Source organism: Erpetoichthys calabaricus, chromosome 4 (genome assembly GCF_900747795.2).
Source record: "Erpetoichthys calabaricus chromosome 4, fErpCal1.3, whole genome shotgun sequence".
Lineage (NCBI taxonomy): Eukaryota > Metazoa > Chordata > Cladistia > Polypteriformes > Polypteridae > Erpetoichthys > Erpetoichthys calabaricus.
Window position 1 is genome coordinate 33,533,206 of NC_041397.2, and position 15,698 is coordinate 33,548,903.

Here is a 15,698-nt window from a genome sequence, read left to right on the forward strand (position 1 = left end):
TGCATTTGTGATTATGGAAAATGTAACTATCCACCAATTCCTTTTTTTTTTGTTTGTATCCTAGTTGCTGCTTTAGCTGCAACTCTTTGTGCAATGCTCGAAATTTTCACAAACATTTCATCTTTCAAATGATGGTCTTTTTCACATTAGTGGTTTAAAGTAGACTTCTAAGACTAAAGCTTATTTTTTAATGAACTCTGCAAGTTGTCAGCCTCTGTTGGGACCTGCTGAAAAGATTTTCCTTTGGCTACTCCTCTTGGCGATTCTAATACAGTCAGGTATAACTTGTTGTTATGAAACATGAAAAGACCTAGGCGTGTTGAACATTCACATTTAAATATACTCCTTCCCGATCAGGACTGCATCAGAGAGGTTGACTAAATTCAGCCAATTCTAGTTTGGAAGCTTTCACACTTATGAAAAAAGTAAACCTGGAGTGACACACAGATAAGCCCTAAAATAAGTATAAAAGGCATTTTAGTCTCTTTAATACATCAATCTCTGTCATATCCAAATCATACATCTCTTTAATTTCTGGAAAGGTTTTAATATGACCGCATACACAAAGTAAACAAAAGGAATTGTCAAATCAGACATGCAACTTACTTGGTTTGTCTTATCCATATTTTGTTTTGAATGAGTGTAACATTCTCTTGACTGCAAAAACCCTGCCGTATTTGCTTTCAACTTGTTGAGTTTTTTTTCAGCTTCTTTGCAGAAATCTTGAATGTTCTGTTACCAAAATGAATTTAATGCATTAGACACAATTTCTTATACTGACATTTAATATCAACAATTAAATAAAAAACTGAAAAAAATATGTCTGATATAAACTTCACATGGGTCTGGTCTCCATTTATTGGTGAGTGAAACACCACATAGCACACAGGAAGGCAAAAGTCTTCAAGTATAGAAATGTTTGACATGTAAGTAAAATGCAAAGGGTACCTGTCAGAACCTGTTCTCAAAAATATTATATACACTGAAGGATTGTTCTTGATGGTATCATTTTAACACCAGTATTTATGAAGATCAAAATAAGCAATGAATTGTACAAAATACATACATCTTTTTTTTTTTAAATTAGCGTCACAGAGTAAGGCAAAATTCTTATAAACCCTGTAGCTGAACTGGGGGTGGTAATAAGCATGTCTCTGGTTATGTTTGTTTCATAGCAGTAAGACTGGAACTGGGTTGAAAATTGGTAATCTTTCACTTTATATGATTGTGTAACAGTAGCTATTTGGCATGATGTTCTTGGTTATATACCTTACCCTAGTAAACCTGTTCTCTTTAGGTGTCACTAAATGAACATAATTTTTTTCTATCTGTTTGCAAATAGATATGACTAGACTTGAGAACTGAATTTCGAGTACTTATATTGGAAGGTGACTACAAGTTTAAACACCTGACAGAAGAAAAAGGTAATCAATTTTCTTAATTTTGCAGCACTTAATCTTTGATATGCGTGCAATATAGTTAATGTTTATGCATAATATGGTGTGTACTAATGTAAACATTTGATTAAAATGCATTACAACACTGTTCTATTTTTTCAGTTTGCTTAAAAAGAGTTAGGTATTCTTATTTAAAAATAACAAAAATAGTTATAAAATTTAACAGACAACGTACACAGTATGCATTCTTTATATATACTGTATATACACAGAAAAAAACTATGTGCTTTTATTTGATTACGGGCACTACAAAAGGAATGTGCAATATTAATTTATTCTCAGAAATATAGAAATAAGGCCAACTGGAGAAGTGGATTGTTTAGATACATTTCAGGGAATTAACAATTTTATGGTACACTCATGACATTAGGCTATTTAAATTGGTTTCCACAGGAATTTCATTACTAATAAAAAAAACAGAAGTAACTGGCATTTCCTAAATGCCACTCAGGCTTGATTAAAACAGGATACTAGAATCAGATGAGGCCAAAATTTGACTTCTACGCCACTATCACTTTCAGTTTTTTGGCATCAGAAGAGAGAGATACATTTACAAAAAAGAAACTCATTTTGAATGTGTTAATGTTTTGGGGCTGCTTTCTAGACTTTATGAGGATCAATAACATTGTGAAATCTTCCCAGGATCAAGATAATCCTAGAAATGTTTCAAGGATCTTAAAACACCAGTTCATTATTTTTTTTTACTAGCAGAAAAAAACACTATTCATATCAATCACTTACTACAGTTAGTTCAAAACATGGCTGCAAGAATCATAGCTGGAAGAACTTTTACAGTCAATACTCCAAGATGTAAGCTGCAATTATAATCTATGTACTTGATAATGTAGTTAGTGAGTGAATAATGCATCTCATCTCCCACTAATTTTAGATTTTATTGTGAGTAAAAACAAGTTTTGTATGTCTCTTAAGTAGAATATTTAAACCAGTACAGTATAATTATATGGGTTTGTTAAGAACGACTCTGCAGACTGTTAAGACAGTGTTTACTTCCTCTCCCACTTTGAGAAGGATCTGTATGCATACAGTATATGTTTCTTTGTATATATTGTAATAATAATAATAATAATACATTTTATTTATATAGCGCCTTTCCCATGCTCAAGGCACTTACAGAATATAATAAAGAACGGCAGAATATACAGTATATAGCATTGTACAAACCAGATAAATAAATAAAGAAGATTAAGACAGTAAATTCTGAAAAAAAACAGACAACATAATTGATGGTCTTGCACACACATACAGGTTACATTGGCATCTTGACAGAGATGTAAACTGAGAGAAAGGTAATAAAGTCAAGTAGAGCTAAAAGCCTTCCTGAACAGATGAGTTTTGAGTTGTTTTTTAAAGGAATTCATGGAGTCAGCTGACCTGATTAATTTTGGTAGGTCATTCCAGAGTCTGGGCGCTATACAGCTGAAGGCCCTGTCACCCATGGAGTGTAGATTAGTGAGGGGCACAACAAGATTACCAGAATCAGAGGACCTTAGTGGGCGGGCAGGCACATAGTGATGGAGGAGGTCACTGATGTAGTTTGGTGCGAGGTTATTTAAAGCTTTGTAGGTTATTAGTAGGATTTTATATTCGATTCTGTAGGACACAGGGAGCCAGTGAAGACGGAGCAGGATGGGTGTGATGTGCTCGCTGCTGCTGGTTCGAGTAAGGACTCTTGCAGCTGAGTTTTGAATAAGCTGGAGCTGTGATATAAGATTAGAAGGGGCACCTGCCAGTAGGGAATTACAATAATCGATGCGGGATGTGATAAAAGCATGGACAAGTTTCTCAGCATTAGAGAAGGAGAGGAAGGAGCGAACACGGGATATGTTACGGAGGTGAAAGTAAGAAAGTTTCTTAATGTGATTTATGTGGGTGGAATAAGTGAGGGAGGAATCAAAAATGACACCAAGATTTTTTACAGTAGAGGCAGGTCTGATGAGATCACTGCCAAGATGGACTGGGAAGGAGCTCATTTTATTAAGTTGCATTTTAGTCCCAATTTGCAGGAGTTCAGTTTTATTGCAATTTAATTTTAAAGAGTTCTGCTCCATCCAGGTTTTAATTTCACTAAGGCAGGTTGTGAGCTGAGAAAGCTCTGATGAAGTTCCACTTTTAACATTGAAGTAGAGCTGGGTATCATCTGCATAAAAATGATAACCCAATCCATAACTACGGATAATATGGCCAAGGGGAAGCATATAAATACAGAAAAGCAGAGGACCAAGGACAGAGCCCTGAGGGACTCCTTGTGTGACTGGCACGGAGTTGGATCTGCTGTTGCCAAGACTAACAAACTCTTGCCTATCACTCAGATAGGACTTGAACCACTGGAGGGCAGTGCCAGAGATACCCAGCATGTTCTCCATTCTGGACAGTAGGATGTCATGTCTGACAGTGTCAAATGCTGCACTGAGGTCTAACAGAATTAATATGCTAGTTTGTCCAGAGTCTGCTGCCATAAGCAAATCATTGGTTACCCGTAGCAGAGCAGTTTCACAGCTGTGCCGCGCCCTGAATCCAGACTGAAAGGGTTCCATCAAATTATTAGAGGTTAGGTAATTGGTGAGTTGGGAAGCTACAACACGCTCAAGAACTTTTGACAGGAAAGGTAAATGGGAAATAGGCCGGAAATTGTTAAGATTGTCAGCATCAAGGCCAGACTTTTTTAACATTGGGGTTACAGAAGCAATTTTAAAAGTGAGTGGCACGGAGCTAGTGTCAAGGGATGAGTTTATTATTGTTGTAACAGTCGGGATTATGGCACGAAGGCAGGATTTAAGTAGTGTGGTGGGGATGGGGTCCAGTACACAAGTAGTCGGCCTCATCTTACAAAGCAGGTTATTAACAAACGCATAGGTGACTGGTGAGAACTTAGAGAAGGAGCTGGATGGAGTGGGAAAACAGGGAGAGATATAAACAGATGATATATTTATGTTAGTTGAATTATTTAGATCTTTAATTTTGTTACGGAAAAAGTGGAGGAATTCCTCACAGACTTCAGTAGAGACATTTCTTTACTGATTTTTTAGTCATACTACGTTCCTAATTCTTGTATAGTGATCTTGACTGTTTAGGGAGAGTAGGTTGGAGAGGGGAGATTTGCAGCAGCCCTCCAAAGAAAAACACAACTGAGTCAACAATGAACAAAGATGGCACCTTTATTAACTTAAAAAATACTATATGAAGAGGTGGATGTCAGCAATTTCCGGTTTTCTGTGGTGGGGATCTGCGTCACCACCACCCCATCAAAGCACCGTGCTGTCCCTACATTGATGGATTGAAGGCCAGAGGTCCACATGACCACCATCATCAAATTCTTCCAAGTAAAGCCTGAAAACAATGAGGACTGATTGAGATCAATTATGGTAGGTAGAATGCCTAGAGGGGTATGGGTGGTCTCGTGGCCTCGGAACCCCTGCAGATTTTGTTTTTTTCTCCAGCCGTCTGGAGTTTTTTTTTGTCTTTTTCTGTCCTCCCTGGCCATCAGACCTTACTTTTATTCTATGTTAATTAGTATTGCCTAATTTTATTTCTATATTTTGTTTATTTTTCTCTTCCTTAATCCTGTAAAGAACTTTGAGCTACATATTTTGCATAAAAATGTGCTATATAAATAAATGTTGTTGTTGTTTTTCCGAGCATGCAGTACTAATGTTGTAATTCTCAGCTGAGTGGGATGGCTTGTTCACCTGCAACCGTATAATGCTCTCTCTGTGCCTCTTGTTGCTTACTGCCAACTTGGTGATGCCACTGTCAGACACACACACACTCACACGCACGCACACACACGACTAAGAATTTTGAAAATTCACTACCCAGAGGAAAGGTTCAAGATCCTAATGTTTTGGGGAAAAACATCACTATGAAAATGTATGTGATTTAACTGTATTACAATAAAAAATCATAATGTGAACATGCAATATAGCTCTGTCTTTTCAGTTTATTTTATATGCTTATTTTACTAAATTTCACCAAGTTATTACTTTATGTTGCAGAGCACTGTTGCTGCCTTTGTAATGCGAAGATCAGCAGCTATGTACACTGACAGGATTCACTATTACTATTAAACAATAATCACTTAACATTACGACATTACTTTTACTTTTACAAGTTGCACTGCAGACCTATCTCCTGTTGTTTTGTAGACATTCACAAGTAGACATTAAGCAATTTAATGGGGCAGTGCCGATTGTTTTTTGCGTTTCCTCCCCATTCCTGGCCCAGTAGTTGAATAGCCCCCACTATAGTTAATATCATTATCTTATACATTGGAAACATTATTCATACAGATAACAAGCCTAAAACTAAACATAATGGCATATGCTGTAGTTTCATCAGTAATTTATTTATCCATACTACTACATCTATGACTTAAGACAATCCCTTTACATTCTAATCAATCTGAAACTTTCAGGTAAATTAATTATGCCTAGCAGGATTTTTCTTAATATTTTGGGTATTAGGTAAATATAAAACAAAACTAAATTTAGCTACTGCATTTCTCAATACTAGAAAGAGTTGTCAGGTAAAAACATTACAATTATTAGTCTTAAAATTGCATTTAATCCTGAAACCATAAACGAATCCTACAAATATCAAAAAAGCAAAATTAAAAAATGTAAACAGGCCGTTATTAAAAAAAAAAAAAGACTTCACCTGTATGTTTTTCTTAAGATGTTCTATAGCACTGTGCAGATGTTTCTCTTTCGGATTTCCAGAAAAAGTAGCAAGGTCTCCACCATATACAACAGGAATTGCAACACTTGAATTATACTTAAAGTGCAGATTGCTTGCTGCAAGTAGTGTCATTGGCATTATAATATCATCAGCTGCTAAGTGGTTAAGACTTGACCAGGTTTTCAGCGCAACAAAATTCAGTTCTTCATCACACAGATAAACAACTGCAGCACCTCCTAAAGAGACCAAATAAAAATGTAATTATTTATGATTTCTGGTGGTACATTAACAGTACTTCACTTATTGAAAGGTATCATATCAAAATAGAGCCCTTCTAAGGGAGTACTCTTTTGAAAAAGCTGATTAAGTGTGAAGATACAATCTGTACCTTTAGTCGTAGATTGTTTAGCTCCCACAGCTGATTTTAAGGGAAATTTAGGAAATGAGTCCAGGTTTATTTTAGTCATGGCATGTAGTTTAAAAAATAAAAGAGTTGATGAAATTTTATATTAGAGGTGCAGTTGATTCAATGATGCCAGCGTACACTTTGAATATAATAATCTCCAACGGTCCCAGTACAAAAGTGCCTTCCATTGTTAAATATTATATAGTTTAGGGATAGTGGAACTTTGTGATTGTCCTGAAAGGGTGCAATTAATAGCAAGTGTCTTGGCTTTAGTGAGTCTCCTGAGGTTATGCCACATTCTGAGTAAGTGCTGAGCAACTGTATTTTTGCTTGGTTGATGATGATTAGTGGTGCACAGAGAAAATTAAACAGGGTAGAATTAGGGCAGGATTTCATTTTCATGACTAACCAACTTGGTATAGCTTTGCTTCTTCCTGATTCCTTCCATAGTCTCACAGTAGTTATATTTGTATCTCTATTGTAGAGCTGGAAAGGCAGTGCCATAAAAGGTTTAGATCTCTGAAGAACTGTTATACTTTTTTTTTTGCACTCTCTTGGCTAATGTTTGATAAAGACCTGACCAGCTGATAAGCTCTTAATGTACTTCCATCAGGTTGCTAATATTATTTGTTTTAAAATGGTTCTGCAATTATGCTTCCTAAATACTGTATGTGTAATGTGAGACAGAAAAAAAATGATTAAATTTAACATGATGTTCAACAAGTTGGGTTCCTACCACATTGCAGATTTCTGAGCTACGTAATTTTTTTTCTAATGTTTGTGATGGGATCACATCTTATTTGCCTTTTCTTCATGCTTGTATTACAAGTGACATTATTTAAATAACAGTTGCTACCTTTCTCTTGTAGCCAATAAACTAACATTGTAAAGCCTTTTTTAATAGAGCACAGTGTCGGGAAATGCTGTATATTGTCAATAATCAATTAATTCTGCATCTTTCTGGTTTGCAGTATGCATTTTAGTGAAACACAAAAATCCTTTGTCCCTTCAGATGGATATGCCTGAATTTTTCAAACAGTGCTCTGGCAGAGCTACATAAGTTTAATCAAAATGATTGTGTGGACTTCTGTTTAATTAATCTGCAAACATTGATGGATTAAATTTACAGTTTTGATGAAAACTGCCAGGCAGTTCTCACACATGGTAACTTACAGTACATTAAGAAATATGTTTCATCACTGTACATTGCTGTATCTGTAGTGTTTCAGTTACTAATGTGCTAAGAAACAAGTAGTTTATCTGGATAACAAAGAAAGAAGTTGAGAGTAGTTCTCTCCACTTTGCCTACTACTGCACCTCATCTTGCCTCCCCAAACATTGTTTAGATCCAATACTTGAGTCCTATTCCACATTATTGCTAAAGGTTTTCCAACACAGTTCCAGGTGCCTAGCAGGACACAAACAGTATTATCAGAAGGATTTTTACATGACAGACCATTCTCTAATTTTGAGGAAATCCCTTTTGTCTTATTACTGTTGAAAAAGCTCATCAATTAAATAATGACCTGTAACTGCCACATTTTCAACACCAAAAATGTTTCTGTCCTTCCCTCCATTTCCAATACAGTACAGTGTACAGTGCCACAATAAATAGCTATTCAATATTTAATTTCATAAAGAAAGCCCAAAAACCAACACTACAATAATAATTACCTTGTTTGCCTTCAATGCAAATAACCAACCCAACTAAGTCAACTTCCTCACAAGGTGGCTGGAACGTAGGGTTTGAGAGTGATCTAAAGTTTACAGCTTCTCTGCACTTGTAAAGGAAAGTCAAGTGATCTGGTGCTGCCTAGAAGAAAAATACAACAATTATAGATTTTAACCCCTTATCGTAGTTATATTAAGTGAAAAATAAAGAAAACACAAATTTTCTACAAGAAATGTGTCTTGTTACTTTAAAAACTATTTGGGATAATCCTTACTATATGGGAAGCTTTTATTAAATAATGGAGCATCTGTTAAAAGTAGATTTCTGTTTATCTGTGACTTAACTGCAAAACTAGAGTAGACAACATAGTGTAACAATATGACAAAAAATAAATCAAACAGCATACAAATGTTATTTCAGTAATTATATACCATATTTTCATACATAGTTTAGGATGCTTAATTACACAACATCTTCTTTTTAATGCAGACGCTCAGTTTGATGATGGATGGAAGACAGATTTTGGAAATGTGAACAGAATGCACTCTTAACTAAATACTGTTAATAATTAATACTTGAAATTTCAAAAATATTTTTGTAAAGTGTTTCACACAACCCACAAAGTTGAAAATAATTTTGATTTTCTCCTGAGTAATGGGGCTAGTTTAAACAGTGCCAGAGTTACACAAAACAGTCTATTATTTTCTTTCACTTTTAGTGGTGTTACCACAAGAATACACTTCTGCAAGCATTAAATTTGACCAGTGACCACTAAAGTTGTTGCAGCATGCCTAACTAATATATACATTCAATGCAGAACAACCCCGGTCTACAGCTTATGCATACTTGTTTCCTTTGCAAGTTAGTGATTTTGGTTGCCCAGACCAACTCAACTTATTTTCCCAATGACATACTGTACTGTATGTCTAAGCCTGAACACATGGTCTTCCTGGCAAAGAGGTGAAGAGTACAAAACTGGCTGAACACCTTGTAGACAAAATGAACATATAAAATGTAGTGTATGAAGTGTCTGTGCATGCTGGTTGTTTTTACTGTGTGTACTGGTTGTTTTAATTGTGCATCAGGAGATAATGCACCAATCTACTATTTACTGAGCTGCCTACTAACTCTTATGAACTGGAAATTGCTGACTAATGTGAAAAGCTGTACACCAAAGTTACAAAAGTTGTCATTCAATGCAGCTGCAGTAGTTTACTACAAAGCTACCAATGTGTGGCTAAGGATTCTGGCATAAACTTGGCATTTCCATCCGACATGGTTATAAATTTAAGATACAAGGAAATAGGTTAAGTCTACTTTCAAAGATGGTACCAAAGAATAAATGTGTTTTTCACAAAACACAAAGACAAATTATAATAATAAAAAATATAGATTTGAATTATCCATCCATCCATCCTCTTCCGCTTATCCGAGGTCAGGTCACGGGGGCAGCAGCTTGAGCAGAGATGCCCAGACTTCCCTCTCCCCGGCCACTTCTTCTAGCTCTTCCAGGAGAATCCCAAGGCGTTCCCAGGCCAGCCGTGAGACATAGTCCCTCCAGTGTGTCCTGGGTTTTCCCCGGGGCCTCCTCCCGGTTGGACGTGCCCAGAATACCTCACCAGGGAGGCATCCAGGAAGCATCCTGATCAGATGCCCGAGCCACCTCATCTGAGTCCTCTCAATGCGGAGGAGCAGCGGCTCTACTTTGAGTCCCTCCCGGATGACTGAGCTTCTCACCCTATCTTTAAGGGAGAGCCCTGACACCCTGCGGAGGAAACTCATTTCAGCCGCTTCTATTCACGATCTCGTTCTTTCGGTCACTACCCATAGCTCATGACCATAGGTGAGGGTAGGAACATAGATCGACTGATAAATTGAGAGCTTTGCCTTACGGCTCAGCTCCTTTTTCACCACAACAGACCGATGCAGAGCCCGCATCACTGCGGACGCCGCACCGATCCGCCTATCGATCTCACACTCCATTCTTCCCTCACTCGGGAACAAGACCCCAAGATACTTGAACTCCTCCACTTGAGGCAGGATCTCGCTCCCAACCCTGAGAGGGCACTCCATCCTTTTCCGGCCGAGAACCATGGTCTCGGATTTGGAGGTGCGGATTCCCATCCCAGCCGCTTCACACTCAGCTGCGAACCGATCCAGAGCCTGATGATCACGGCCTGATGAAGCAAACAGGACAACATCATCTGCAAAAAGCAGTGACCCAATCCTGAGTCCACCAAACTGGACCCCCTCAACACCCTGGCTGCGCCTAGAAATTCTGTCCATAAAAGTTATGAACAGAATCGGTGACAAAGGGCAGCTCTGGCGGAGTCCAACTCTCACTGGAAACTTACTTCGACTTACTGCCGGCAATGTGGACCAAGCTCTGACACCAGTCGTACAGGGACCGAACAGCCCTTATCAGGGGGTCCGGTACCCCATACTTCCGCAGCACCCCACCACAGATTTCCCTGAGGGACACGATCGAATGCCTTTTCCAAGTCCACAAAACACATGTAGACTGGTTGGGCGAACTCTCATGCACCCTCCAGGACTCTGCTAAGGGTGTAGAGCTGGTCCACTGTTCCACGACCAGGACGAAAACCACACTGTTCCTCCTGAATCCACCATCAAAGCCAACTCACCACCAGGTGATGATCAGATGACAGCCCCGCCCCTCACTTCACCCGAGTGTCCAAGACATGTAGACGCAAGTCTGACGACACGACCACAAAGTTGATCATCGAACTGAGGCCTAGGGTGTCCTGGTGCCAAGTGCACATATGAACACCCCTATGCTTGAACATGGTGTTCATTATGGACAATCCGTGATGAGCACATAAGTCCAATAATAAAACACCACTCGAGTTCAGATCGGGGGGGCCATTCCTCCCAATCACGCCCTTCCAGGTCTCACTGTCATTGCCCACGTGAGCATTGAAGTCCCCCAGCAGTACGAGGGAGTCCCCAGAAGGTATGTCCTCTAGCACCCCCTTCAGGGATTCCAAAAAGGGTGGGTACTCCGAATTGCCGTTCGGTGCATTTGCACAAACAACAATTAGGACCCTTCACCCCACCTGAAGGTGGAGGGAGGCTACCCTCTTGTCCGCCGGGGTAAACCCCAATGTACAGGCTCCAAGTCAGGGTGCAATAAGTATGCCCACACCCGCTTGGAGCCTCTCACCGGGGGCAACTCCAGAGTGGTAGAGAGTCCAGCCCCTCTCAAGGAGATTGGTTCCAGAGTCCAAGCTGTGCGTCGAGGTGAGCCTGACTATATCTAGCCGGAACCTCTCAACCTTGCGCACAAGCTCAGGCTCCTTCCCCTTCAGAGAGGTGACATTCCATGTCCCAAGAGCCAGCTTCTGTAGCCGAGGATCAGACCGCCAAGGTCCCCGCCTTCGGCCACCACCCAACTCGCACTGCACCCAACCTCCTTGGCCCCTCCCATAGGTGGTGAGCCCATGGGAAGAAGATTTGAATTATCTATTGAATAATTTTATTTAACGATTCAATCACTGTAAATACAACTGTCTTAAGTGAGTTATGTTTTCAAGACCAGAGTCTACAGAAAATAAATAAAATGCTAAAATCAAACATTTTCTTAACCCAAAACTGTTCTTTTCTTTATACATTTGTAAAAAACAAAACGCAGATCCTGAAAGAAAACAGGGATAAATATTAAATATTGCTTAATCTCTAATTATAATTGATTAATAACATTTTATTGATCTCCATTTATACTGAAGCAAAAAACAAAAGCACATCCCCTTTCAAATTTATGAAATTTTTGCATTGGGACATAACAATCATCTAGTCTACACAAAGTAAAAAATCAGGTCACAAACAAGATGTAAGTAATTTAACTTTTTTTATTTCCCAAAAACAATCCTTTGGAAGAATTCTGACCTACATCCCCTTCATTACTTCAATTCACTGATGTTTGAGGACATTCACTGATGCACAAACACTCTGATGTTCCTGTTGCAGTATCTCAATGGGAGACCAGTATGTGTTCTGACTGAAAAAATTCAAATCCTTGATTCTTTTCTTTGGTAGATTTCCTGGGGTTTTTAAGATTTTTATTGTCCTGTCGCACAATTTGATTTTCCCTACACTTTGCTGTCAGATAGAGATTGCTACAAAGAGGACACAAAGAAAGTAAGGTTTCCTGCCTTTTAGACAGGCCATTAACTATAATGTTTGCCAGTATATAGGAGATCCCTGTAATGTACTGGGTTTGCTCCTCAATAACTCCAATTTGCTCTGCTCTAGAAGTGCTATAAGTTCTTTTAGATGCAACTTTTCAAACCTAAGTCCTACTGCTGTATTTGTTTATGAAAGAAAGTATTTTCTGCTGGCACCTTTCTCATGAAAGCCCTAAATGCTCAGCCTTTCTTATATGCAGAGTCATAAACTGCAATTTTTACTATGTTATGAGAAATTTTGTTTTTGAGCTATATTTTCTTTCCCGTAATATCACAGAATTTTATCTTTGGGTGGAACTTATTGACTTGAATAAAATTTGAAATGAAAACATTTCCCTGCCAAATCTGGCTGCTTTAATCAAAAGGTTTATGAATGCACAATGAATAAACAAATACATAGATATAAACCTTAAACAAATTGTATTGCATGGTAATATTAATTTCCTAGAGACTATAAAGGCCTGCTTTATAACCTGTTTCAGTGTTCTTTTTTTATCACTTTGGTATGTAATGAGTAATCAAGCAACTTTCCTGAAGAAGGGGCCTGAGTTGCCTTGAAAGACTGCATGTTGTAATATTTTTAGTTAGCCAATAAAAGGTGTCATTTTGCTTGACTTCTCATTACATACATAATGACTAACATGGTACAACACCATAGTAGTAATTACTTTGGTAAAAACAGAACTAAAAAAGCATACTTGCAGTTGCTGAAACTGTGTTTTTTTGGTCACTGTTAATTGAACAGATGTACTTCCCATCCTTCCTTTTGGCTGGGATGCTGCTAAGTGGTAGATCTTATATCTATCACCTTCTTTTAACAAAGAACAGAGATCCACTGTTGGACGCCAGACATTTAACATGTACACTGCAATGACAGATGAGACATCAATTTTATAGTGAATATTCATATCACCTTCTGTATAAACTTTGAAAAGTTTATGCAATGTGCTATTGTTCATGTATTCATTAAATATTTAATCCATCTTAACCACACATAGTAAAACTACCCATTGAATCATAACAACTAGTTTGATCTTTAAAAAATTTGTGTTCTACTATATTTTATTTAAAAAGATTACTTTCATAACTTTGCTTTACATTAACTCTGCTGGAAAATACTTTAACAATTGTCAGTCATTTTGACTTTTAGCCAACACCCAACATCTCAGTTATTAACAGAAAAGATTACAAAAAAAAATGTAACATTTAAATTCCAATAACTTTCTTTCTTCTAAGTGTGTGCTCACAGTCATGTAAATGTCCTAAAAATGAAAACTTAATATCTTCTCACTGCTGCTAAAGCTTACCCATCATACAATTAAATTTACATCAAATGTTTTTCCCAAGCAGTCCAAGCTGTGAACACATGATATAAAAACACAGCAGTTAAATATTTATGAAACAGAAAGCAACAACCAAATTAAAAGCATTACATTATATCTTCTTTTACTGTCTGATTTATTTAGCATGATTCATATGCATGAAATTTCTATTGTAGCACTGAAAGGTGTTCTTAACAGTAAAAATAACATTATAAATCCATTCACTTTTAACTTGCCTATCCAGTGTGTTGAGGCTGGTGCCTATCCTGGCAATATGGGGTGCAGGGCGAACAAAATGCATGCTAAAAACACAAAGCTCAACTCACTTACATGGACCCAATATAAGGTCATTAATTATTTGTATCTGTGAAGAAAACTAAAATACAAAATCATTTAATTAAAAAAGTACTCGTTAGTAAATACTCATGACTTCATTAATTATATGTTCAAAAGAATGCATGCATGATCCAGCACAACATAGAGATGTTTAGTTACAAAATAAACTATTTAATAATTCAATAGCATCAACATTTCTCTCGATGAACAAGATTAAAAAGGCAATAATTATCCCTGTGCCAAAATAAAACAAAACTGGACCTTATTTATGATTACCAACTGGGGGCACTCACTCCCACTACAATAAAATGTTTTGAGAGATTTGTGTTAGGTCATACGGTATTAATTATAATATTCCAGATGACTTGAATCACCTATAGTTTCCTTATCACTACAAGACTTCCATAAATTATGCATATTCCTTTGACTTCTTACTGTCCTGACACATCTGTGTAAAAAAAAAAAAAAAAAAAACTTTCTATGCCAGAGTTCTTTTTATAGACTATAGCTCATCATATGATACTACTATTCCAGTATCAAAGACACAGCTACAACTTCGTTATTAATTTTACTGGTAGTGTCAACATGATTGGCCTGATAAATAACAATAATGAGTCAGCTTACAAGCATGAGGTTTGCCTTTTAACATCAGCAAAACCAAGAAGCTAATCACAGACTTTAGGACACAGGAGTTGGAATATGCACTGCAGGACATTTATGAAAAAGCACAACAGCTTTAAAATTCCTGCAATAAGTATCACTTATGATCTAATCTTCACACAACATATCTCAGTTATCATGAAGAAGGCTGACCCACAACTTTATTTTCTCAGACATCTGATGAAAGACGATCTATACTCATCAGCTTCTATAAATGTACAGTGCAGTCCATCCTCATTGGCCATATAATATCCTGGTACTGTAACTCCTTAACTCATAACAAAAAAGTGGGGTGAAATCAGATCAGAATATTAGTGGAACTCGTTCAGTACATAGATTTCACATGCTACCTTAGGAAGGGCAAACAGAACTATCAAAGACTGTAGCCAATCTGCAGAGTCAATCACTTTTCTCCCATTACAGCTTTGGCAAAAGATTATTAGCAATCATTCCAGCAGATGCAAGGTCAGTTTTTACCTTTAGGTGATATGGCTACTCAACAGTTACTCATTAACATCACAGTTGTTTTGATAAATGCTTTAGTATAACCGTAGTATGTTGTATTAGATATTCATATATGTATGCTATCTTGTCATGCTCTGATCTATCAGCCACCAATTTTCAATCCAAATGTCTTCATTAGGAGTCTCCAAATTGGACAACCTCAAAAACAACTTTTTAAGTTCTGCTGTTCTAAGCATAATGTCTCTAGTCAAAGCATTATAGTAATTGACCAACTGAGAATGTAGTTCTGTTGCTGGAGGGTGGACTGTAAAAAGAGAGGAGCAGCACAGAGTGTAAGAGAGAGAAGATTGAATTATTTTGTTTAGCATCTTGTCATTTAATTAAAATGGATACTTCTTGTATACAAGTGTGGACAGTGATCGAGCTTCTGTTTAGTAAAGAAGCTCACATTTTGAATTAGATTTAGTCTTATAAAACACT

At 37.4% G+C, this 15,698-nt stretch overlaps 1 protein-coding gene across 1 annotated transcript in view; it reads right to left on the minus strand.

The window, feature by feature from the left end:
* brca2 (BRCA2 DNA repair associated) overlaps window positions 1-15,698 on the minus strand; it is a 74,123-nt gene that overhangs the window by 4,844 nt on the left and 53,581 nt on the right. The window contains 4 exon segments of the mRNA XM_028800759.2: window positions 607-732; window positions 6,132-6,388; window positions 8,233-8,371; window positions 13,134-13,300. Of these exon segments, the coding sequence (XP_028656592.2) occupies window positions 607-732; window positions 6,132-6,388; window positions 8,233-8,371; window positions 13,134-13,300 (689 nt within the window).